Source organism: Trachemys scripta, chromosome 15, assembly GCF_013100865.1.
Source record: "Trachemys scripta elegans isolate TJP31775 chromosome 15, CAS_Tse_1.0, whole genome shotgun sequence".
Classification (NCBI taxonomy): Eukaryota; Metazoa; Chordata; order Testudines; family Emydidae; genus Trachemys; species Trachemys scripta.
The window spans coordinates 7,193,822-7,204,658 of record NC_048312.1 but is presented as its reverse complement, the minus strand read 5'-3'; the positions used below and the strand labels follow the sequence as shown (position 1 = coordinate 7,204,658).

The following is a 10,837-nucleotide window of genomic DNA, read 5'->3' as shown; positions in this document are numbered from 1 at the left end:
AACACCATTAGCAGTTCTCATTGGTCTTAATAGGAGTTCTATGATCAGATTACCTGTGGAATTGGGCCCTAAAGTAAACTAGACAATGCACCTGAGAGGCAGTGAGAATTATTGGGCACTTTTATAGATTGGTATACTGAGACACTGAGGTGAAGCGAAATGCAAGTTTACACTCCCAGTTAGTGCTGGAACCAGGAATACTGACTTTCAGTCTCTGATCTAAAACTACTAGGCACCACAACTAGCTATCTTTCTCTGTGTTCAAATGTAACAAATATTTTCCTTGTATAGGTTTATTTCTGCGCCACATGATCTTGGCATACAACAAGCTTTCTTTCAGTCAAGTCTATAAACTTTACACTGCACTTCAACAGTACTATCAGAACGATGAGAAAAAAACTGGAATTGATGAGACCGATATGGAGCTAACAAATACTGAAGAACTCGAAGGGAAAATGGAAAAAGAAGAACTTGATGTACCTCTAAGGTAATTTATTAATGATTTCTGTAAAGTCTTTCCACTTTCTAGAGAGACTTCCACACTAATCGTATTAAAAAATCCTCTTTACATGTCAAAACAGGGATCCTGAACAAAGGCCACACTCACATTAAAGAAGTATCCTATCTTTGTTAATATCATGATAAACCTTATGCATGTGTTATCACCGGTAACTAGGCAGGCACAGCCTTTGGGATTCTAACTCGGGTAGTAGAGCAGATTGCAACTGCTTTGATCTTCAGTATGGAGGTGTAACCTATATAAACTACAGGTTCCAGAAGGCAATTTCCAATTACCGTGTTTTTATTTATTTAGATTAAAATAATAAAAAGACACTTACACAAGGTTCTAGGTGCACTAACATATAATTAGTAGTACAACAAAACTCCCAGCAGCATTAAAATGATAGATCAAATAGGAACAGAGGGTCCTGTGGCACCTTTAAGACTAACAGAAGTATTGGAGCATAAGCTTTCGTGGGTGAATGCCCACGTCAGATGCAAGACCTTTTCGTGGGCATTCACCCACGAAAGCTTATGCTCCAATACTTCTGTTAGTCTTAAAGGTGCCACAGGACCCTCTGTTCCTATTTGATCTATCATTTTAATGCTGCTGGGAGTTTTGTTGTACTACTAATTATATGTTAGTGCACCTAGAACCTTGTGTAAGTGTCTTTTTATTATTTTAATCTAAATAAATAAAAACACGGTAATTGGAAATTGCCTTCTGGAACCTGTAGTTTATATAGGTTACACCTCCATACTGAAGATCAAAGCAGTTGCAATCTGCTCTACTACCCGAGTTAGAATCCCAAAGGCTGTGCCTGCCTAGTTACCGGTGATAACACATGCATAAGGTTTATCATGATATTAACAAAGATAGGATACTTCTTTAATGTGAGTGTGGCCTTTGTTCAGGATCCCTGTTTTGACATGTAAAGAGGATTTTTTAATACGATTAGTGTGGAAGTCTCTCTAGAAAGTGGAAAGACTTTACAGAAATCATTAATAAATTACCTTAGAGGTACATCAAGTTCTTCTTTTTCCATTTTCCCTTCGAGTTCTTCAGTATTTGTTAGCTCCATATCGGTCTCATCAATTCCAGTTTTTTTCTCATCGTTCTGATAGTACTGTTGAAGTGCAGTGTAAAGTTTATAGACTTGACTGAAAGAAAGCTTGTTGTATGCCAAGATCATGTGGCGCAGAAATAAACCTATACAAGGAAAATATTTGTTACATTTGAACACAGAGAAAGATAGCTAGTTGTGGTGCCTAGTAGTTTTAGATCAGAGACTGAAAGTCAGTATTCCTGGTTCCAGCACTAACTGGGAGTGTAAACTTGCATTTCGCTTCACCTCAGTGTCTCAGTATACCAATCTATAAAAGTGCCCAATAATTCTCACTGCCTCTCAGGTGCATTGTCTAGTTTACTTTAGGGCCCAATTCCACAGGTAATCTGATCATAGAACTCCTATTAAGACCAATGAGAACTGCTAATGGTGTTGCAATGTGAAACATTTTTGAAAAGATGCATTCTTTGTATACAGTTTTATTAAAAGACTGAGTATTTGTCCTAAGTAGTGCGCTTGTAATTGTTTTTCAAATATAAAAAGAAAATCTGTATTATGAATGGATTTCCAGGACAAAAGTGAAAGAATATAAAATACTTACCTACTACACTTGTTTTGTGAACTTCTGGTTCTGTCCCAGTAAATGAATCTGAAAGGTCATCAAAAAATTGTTCCATGTCTTTCAACTCCCCTTCTGCCATCAGTTTTATCCTAAACAGAAAGAGAAGTTTATAGAAATGTTCCCTTCCAATCCTGACCACCAAAATAAATCTCACATGAAAAACTCTTCCTCATTTCAGGTACTGGAAGAATGACACACAAACCTAAATGAAACCAAATGGTTATTAGTTCACTTATACCAAAAGTGTTTCTAAATTTTTGAACATCTGGAAAAATGATCACTGATCACTTTAAAAAAAGAAATTGCATGTGATTATTTTTTTCATCTGGAAAAGGAGAATGTACAATGAACCAAATCACAACGTGTTACATCAAAGTATAGGTTGAGTTGTAGTTACTGTAAGGAAAAAAATATGCTGTATGCTACACTTCCTTTCCCTCTTTTTTCCTTTCTCTAAAAATCAACTAAGTTTAAAATATTAGTTATGTTATGTTAAGAAAGTGATTAAAATCATATAAATCACAGAAGCTAATTGTTATGTAAAGCCTCCGCTCAAATGCGATTGTAAGATCTGTAACTTGTATCATTAAGTTCTGCAACCTTTTTGCAGACTTTGTAACTTCAGTTATTGTTAGCATAGCCTTTTGAGTTTTGTAACCTTTGCAAGCTCTGTAACCTTTTCAAGTTACCACTTGTATGAACTTCCAAGCTGTTTAATATCCCATCACACAATCAGGGAGAGAGTGAACAAGGGAGTGTTCACTGGGGCAGAGAGGAACTGCAAGGAGAAAGGAGCCCGGAGCCAGGTGTGTCTAATATAATCTGCTCTGAGAAGGCAATCACGGTGTGCTGTAAAGAAAAGAAGAACCTGGTATGCATGAAAGAAACTGGTCTGGGAATGCTTCTCGGTGATGGACACAGAAAGGAAACTCGGTGTACGTGACAGGAGCTGCCCAGTTCCAAAATAAGAGGAAGAAGGCATGCACACAAGCCCCTGCTTCTTGACCTGTTCAGCAGCCTGGATTTGTGACCGCAGGCGGACACACCAGATCTACCACGCTTCGGCTTCTCAGCCTCCATGCCGTCTCCGGTAACTCTCCGCCTGTGTAAGTGTATGGGTGCATGAGGGTATGAATGCAGTGAATGTGTGCGTGTATGAATAAGCTCCATCTCTTTTCTATCTGACCTAACAGTGGCATTGTAATAAAACTAATACAAGTGTGACCCTGGGTTGTTTTTTAGGGGAACAGAGGTAACACTAATAAAAGGAAAAGTGATGGCCCCATCTCTCTGGTAAAGCAGGATACACTCTCCAGCCAAAGGATAGATCAAATAAATTACCTTATTTGCACAGAATTTGCTAAGTTAGGACAGGATTCTTCAATAGCCTTATGCAATCGTGACAGCGTCATATCAGGGCCCTATACAAAATGATAAATCCATTTTAGAAATCCAAACAGTCAATTTGGACCCAGAAAAAACAGCAACTTTACATCACTCTACATGTTAATGGCAGTTATAAAGAGGACTGTGATCAATTTTCTCCATGTCCACTGGAGACAGGACAAGTAGTAATGGCTTAATCTACAGCAAGAGAAATAAAGGTTAGATATTAGGAAGAGCTATCTATCTAGGAGAACATCTGGAAAGTAGTTAAGCTCTGGAATAGGCTTCCAAGGGAGGCTGTGGAATACTAGTAATGGGAGAATATTAAGAATAGATTGGACAGACACCTGTCAGAAACAGTCTAGGTTTACTTGATCCTGCCTCAGCACAGGGGGCTGGACTTGATGACTTCTATGATTCCATAATAGCCACGAAAACATAACAGCGCAGGCACAAAAATCCTTAGCCACCCTTATTACAATAGCAACGTGTCCCTCGCCCATTACCAAATGCGCACTTGCCCCAGGTGACGAGCAGGGAGAATTGTGTAAGGCTCTTCTGCAGCAGACTCCCCAACCCCAACCCTTATCTAGTGACAGTCCCTCTCCACTCCCCCTCAGATCCCTGAGCAAGATCCATGCTCTAGAAACACTTGCTGCCTTTTTCTCCTGCGCCCCCCCCCCCAACCCTCTCCAGGCAGCCCCTATTAGCTAGGGGCAGCACAACCCCTCCCACCCCTTCTATGACACGCGCCTGCTCCCCTCCTCAGGCGGCCCATTGCCCCCCGACCTGCAGCAGCGGCAGCAGCAGCCGGTTGAGGCGCCGCCTCTCCAGCAGGCTGAGCTGGGCCCCGGCCCGGCCCAGCTCGCTGAGCAGCACCAGCAGCGCCATCTTGTAGGGGGTGACGCAGTCCTTGATGCCGAACACGTTGGCGTGCACCACCCCGTTGGTCATCATAGGGTTGAAGTAGAGACTCTCGTGCACGCTGGCCATGGCCGAGCCGGGCGAGGGGGCCCCAGGCAGCCACCGCTCCCACAGCCCGAGGCTTCAGGAGCCTCCACCAACTCGCCAGGAAGCCATCCCCATCTCCCGGGCAACCAGCATCCCCCCAACAGAGCCAATCGTAGGAGCCGGTCTCAGTCACGTGAGCTCGCAAACAGCCAATCAGACTCAGCGAGCGAAGCGGTGGTGGCGGGGTGCAGAGCTCTGCCGTTCCGGCGGGAAACCTGAGCCCGGCCCCGGCCAGAGACTGAATGAGGGGGCGGGAGTATGGAGGGAGCTGAGGGGAAGACACAGACAGCTGGGGGGGGGGCTGGAAGGGGAGGGGAAGTGAGGACCTGATGGAGGGAAGCCCCGGGGGGGGGGGGGGGGGAGGGGAGGGTTGGGCAGAGGGGGGCACTCTGGGAGGGGAGACACTTGGGGCGGGGGGAAGTCTGCTGGTGGGTGAGGGGGTCTGAGTAGGTGGAAGGATAGGAGACCTTTTTCACATATTCATAGTTCTCTTTTTTTGTATCTCCTAAGAGCCAGACTGCCTGGTAGAAGGAGCTGCTTTGTGCTGCACCACTGGTGCAGTTTGACACAAAAAGCCAATGAAGGGGGGGATTATACCACTTCAAGGATGCCTTCCAATGGTGTAGAGCCAATGTACCACTTTTCCTCATTATGGCTAGCGTACCAGGATAAGGGACTGAGGAAAAGATAGGCTTCCTCTGTGCCTTGCCTTTTCTTGGTTGTAGTTTTGGCCCTTTGGGGCTCTGCCTATCCAAAGTATGTTAGAACAACCCATCAGACTGCACAACAGGATCTGTCTCAACGGTATGTGGACAATTGAGTATTTTAGCCTTCAGAGTAGAATCTCAATTTTTATGAACATCAGTTCTATGAACAACCAGTTATATGAACCATTTTTCCCAATGGAAAAAGAAAATCACATAACGAAGGTGATGTCATTGACAAATAAGTCAACATTCCTTCACATTCTCTTGCCTTCCGTGCACTGGAAATAGCTTTGCAGTGGTTTGAAGGACAAGAATGCAGTACAGGCGAGTCTCATCTTACGCTGGGGTTACATGCCCTTGTCAGCACGTAAAGCGAAAATCGTGTATAGTCAAAATTACCTTGAGTGTAACGGCAGGTGGAATCGCCTGCACTACAGGTACAGTATTTAAATTGTTATTTTTCTCTCTTTTTTTTTTCTTTTCTTTTTTTTTCTGACCGCGCAAAGCTGAATTCACGCATGTTAAATGCGCGTAAGATGAGACTCACCTGTACGCCATACTGCAACATAGACACCATGCCTACTGTAATTCTGAGATGTTCAATTTTATGAACTTTTTGATTTTATGAACTCGATCAATTCATAAAATTGGGGTTCTACTGTATTGAAGTTTTGCTTGTTTGGTACCACTTGAGAATTATTTTGCTTTAACCTTGTTAAATATGGAACGATCTGTATTTCTGAAGGGGAAAAAAAGGTAAAATATAAACTAGGGCTGACGATTCATCAGTTAACTCACACAATGAACTCAAAAAAATTAACTGCGATTAAAAAATTAATCACACTGTTAAACAAAAGAATACCAATTGAAATTTATTTATTTTTGGATGTTTTTCTACATTTTCAAATATATTGATTTCTATTACAACACAGAATCCAAGGTGTACAGTGCTCACTTTACAGTGCAAATATTTGTAATAAAAATAATATAAAAATGATAAAGAAATAGTATTTTTCAGTTCACCTCATACAAGTACTGTAGTGCAATCTCAATCGTGAACGTGTAATTTACAAATGTAGATTTTTTTTTTGTTACATAACTGCATTCAAAAACAAACACTGTAAAACTTTAGAGTCTAGAAGTCCACTCAGTCCTACTTCTTGCTCAGCCAATCGCTAAGACAAACAAGTTTGTTTACGTTGACAGGAGATAATGCTGCCTGCTTCTTATTTACAATGTCACCTGAAAGTGGGAACAGGTGTTCACATGGCACTTTTGTAGCCAGCGTTGCAAGGTATTTACGTGCCAGGTTTGCAAGGTATTTACGTGCTAAACATTTGTATGCTCCTTCATGCTTCAGCCACCATTCCGGAGAACATGTTTCCATGTTGATGACACTTGTTAAAAAAAATAGTGTGTTAATTAAATTTGTGACTGAACTCCTTGGGGGAAAATTGTATGTCCCCTCCTCTGTTTTACCTGCATTCTGCCATACAATTCATGTTATAGCAGTCTCAGATGATGACTCAGCACATGTTGTTTGATTTACGAACGCTGTCACTGCAGATTTGACAAAATGCAAAGAAGGTACCAATCTGAGAGGGACGAGGTGTGGGGCTTGCTTTCAGAAGTTTTAAAAGAGCAACACTCCGATGCGGAAACTACAGAACCTGAACCGCCAAAAAAGAAAATCAACCTTCTGCTCGTGGAATCTGACTCAGATGATGAAAATGAACATGCATCGGTCCGCTCTGCTTTGGATTGTTATCAAGCAGAACCCGTCATCAGCATGGATGCATGCCTTCTGAACGCCTGTTCTCACTTTCAGGTGACACTGTAAACAAGAAGCGGGCAGCATTATCTCCTGCAAATGTAACCAAACTTGTTTGAGCGACTGGCTGAAGTAGGACTGAGTGGACTTGTAGGCTCTAAAGTTTTACATTGTTTTATTTTTGAATGCACTTATTTTTTTGTATGCAATTTGAAATTTGTAAGTTCAACTTTCACGATAAAGAGATTGCACTACAGTACTTATATTAGGTGAATTACAAATATTTGCACTGTAAAAAAACAAAAAAAAATATTTTGAATAAAAAATAAATGTAAACTGAGCACTGTACACTTTGTATTCTGTGTTATAATTGAAATCAATATATTTGGAAATGTAGAAAACATCCAAAAATATTTAAATAAATGGTATTCTATTATTAACAGTGTGATTAATTGCGATTAATTTTTTTAATCGTTTGACAGCCCTAATATAAACCCCAAGAGCATTTAAAATGTTACAGTAATTCTGCACTTGACCCCATGTGGTATATATAGTACATTCTCTTTCAAATAGTTTAATAATTTCTGAATATGTCATGAATGAATGAATGATGACATCATTATGACATTAGGAATAGGGTGAGTAGAGTAGATCAGTGATATTGTATATGCCACTGCACACACTGTGCATACTAAATATAGAGTTTTATCATTACTAACGCCTAGAATACATTATTATACAATGGTTCATCAACAGCCAAATATTTACAGTGATTCTTCCGCTCCCTCAACAGATGGGAAGGCAGCAGTGTTATAGAATTTATGCATTACCTGCTGTCTCTGTCAGCATCGTACTAATTCTTGGAAAATTACAAACTATAACTGTACTTGTTTTGCCATTGTAGGTAACATGTTAGGGAAAACAGATGAGGAAAATTTCATATGTGACCTAAATCTGAGAAATGGATAAACAAATTGGTTATTGTTTCAAAGAGAACTAGGATTAATAACTATGCATAAACAAAGAAAGCAGTCTTTCTTGGCACTAGATGTGTATTGACTTTGAGAGATCAGTGGAGTCGCATTACCTAACTGATAAAGAAAATTAGAGTTAATTGAGCTGCTTGAAGAGCTTGATCTGTGTTCTGACCAGCATTTCTGAATATTCCAGACACAAACTAGAACTCCAGTCTTCAAAGGCACATAAAATGAACCGAGCCCCTCCATTGCAAGGAAATTAGTATGTTAACTAATGGAGTGATGATATATATTTATTTGGAATGCATGTAAAGATTTCTTAAAATGTGCTAGTTACTATATGATTGTATACAGTACGTCGAGAAAAGGTTCAGAAAAGGGCAACTAAAATTATTAGGGGTTTGGAACGGGTCCCATATGAGGAGAGATTAAAGAGGCTAGGACTCTTCAGCTTGGAAAAGAGGAGACTAAGGGGGGATATGATAGAGGTATATAAAATCATGAGTGATGTGGAGAAAGTGGATAAGGAAAAGTTATTTACTTATTCCCATAATACCAGAACTAGGGGTCACCAAATGAAATTAATAGGCAGCAGGTTTAAAACAAATAAAAGGAAGTTCTTCTTCATGCAGCGCACAGTCAACTTGTGGAACTCCTTACCTGAGGAGGTTGTGAAGGCTAGGACTATAACAGCGTTTAAAAGAGAACTGGATAAATTCATGGTGGTTAAGTCCATTAATGGCTATTAACCAGGATGGGTAAGGAAGGGTGTCCCTAGCCTGTGTTTGTCAGAGGGTGGAGATGGATGGCAGGAGAGAGATCACTTGATCATTACGTGTTAGGTTCACTCCCTCTGGGACACCTGGCATTGGCCACTGTGGGCTGTAGTCCACGAAAGCTTATGCTCGAATAAATTTGTTAGTCTCTAAGGTGCCACAAGTACTCCTGTTCTTTTTGCGGATACAGACTAACACGGCTGCTACTCTGAAACCTGTCGGCAGACAGGATACTGGGCTAGATGGACCTTTGGTCTGACCCGGTACGGCCGTTCTTATGTTATGTAATGTTTCCAAAGAGAAGACACTATTGGCAGATCTCTTTAAAAATCTGTACTGTGCTTCATTTCTTTCAGGAATGTGTATTGATGAAAAGTTGTGGATTAAACATTTCAAAAGACTTAAGTAATGGGTTTATGGGCTAAATGTAATGTTCTTACACTTAGCGCCCTCTTCCCTAGTTGTTTTACGTGTCCTGTCGCGGTGGGCTTTGGTTTTGGCCCCCCCACCTGGGGTCATGTAGTAATTTTTGTTGTCAGAAGAGGTCGCAGTGCAATGAAGTTTGAGAACCCCTGCCTTAGATGAACTGATGTGGGTAAAATTCCATGTAAGAAAGTGACTGAATTTTCAGTATTAAAGACCTGATCATCTCAACAAATCACTTTAGAAATAATGTAGCAACTATAAATGGCCTTGTATCAAATAAGCAATTAGATTGGAGAAAGTCTGTAATCTCCTGTCTTATTTTATGTTCTCATAATAATATGACAGTGCACTTAATTTAGCAGATGTTCTAGCAGATTTGACCTATCCTTTGTGACACCTGAAATACCCTGCATGAACATTTGAAAGGATATAAAAAAGGTTTTATAGATTCTTTTATTCGTTCTGACCATTCAGCTTTGGAAGAGCTATTGTACTTTGGGGAAGGTACTTCTCAAGTCAAAGAGGAATATGAGATTCAAGTGAGTGGCATATTTCCTTAGTGATGGCATTATATATATTTAATGTTTCTTTTTACCATGAATTCACTTCAGCACTGTTGACTGGATTCTAATCTAATACCAGTTTTACATCAGTGTAATTCTGTTGATGTAAATTAAGTTACTCCTGATTTACATAATTGTAAAAGAGAGCAGAACCAGTATTTTATTTAGTCTCTCTTGTGTCTTGTGTTCAGCAAATTGTCTAATATTTTGTACGGAGCTCAGAGATTTTACTGATGGGTGCATAGTGGGTCAGATTTTGGATTTACACTGGTGCAAACCAAGATAAAAGTATCTCCATTAGCTACCATGGACTCACTTTAGATTTATGGCAGTGTAACTATGGTAAGAATGTGGGCCATAAACTGAAAAATAAATAGTTAAGAAATTGCACATGTATATGTAGGGCGCATAAGGAAAACTGATTATAGCCTTATTTTAAAAATATTAATTGTCTAAAATGCTGCAGCATTTCTACTGTAAAATATTAAGACTCATTCTCTTCTGAACTATACCGGTTTTGCATCAGTATGCCTCCGTAAACTCCAGTTGAGTTATTCCTGATTTATATCCAGGTAGGAGGAGAATTAAGCCGGTAGAGTTTTTGAGAATTACCATAGAATACTCAAACAATTTTTATAAGGCAACTTAGTGTTTCATAGTTGGTCGTCATTAGCAAAACTAACGAGAGTTGACTAACACTGATGAAGTTAGAGGTTTATCTAAATATAATGGGCAGTTGATCTGTGTATGTAAAAGCTAAAACGTTGAGAGGGTTGGTTGAAAATAAAATACATTGCCTTGGCTAGAAAGTGTGGGAACAGGCAGGGGTCAGGGATTAGAGAATGGATTCAGGATGTAACTAGAAGATGGGTTGCACAAACCAAGATGGAGGGAAAAATAAACTACATAGATCTGGTCAAAGTTTGCATAGGCTGCCAAACATTTGGATGCTTATCCAAATCAAATCTCTCAATTATATTGATGACATTTCAGCATGTTTTGCAGAGGGCTCTCAAAATTCACTATTAGT

General features: G+C 40.1%; 1 protein-coding gene across 1 annotated transcript in view; it reads right to left on the bottom strand.

Moving 5' to 3' along the window:
- ANAPC5 (anaphase promoting complex subunit 5) overlaps positions 1–4,696 on the bottom strand; it is a gene marked incomplete in the record, with an annotated part of 20,630 nt that extends 15,934 nt beyond the window's left edge. Inside the window, 4 exon segments of the mRNA XM_034791380.1 lie at positions 1,516–1,711; positions 2,170–2,279; positions 3,532–3,611; positions 4,366–4,696. Coding sequence (XP_034647271.1) covers positions 1,516–1,711; positions 2,170–2,279; positions 3,532–3,611; positions 4,366–4,569 — 590 coding nt within the window.
- Positions 4,697–10,837: the final 6,141 nt, after the last annotated feature.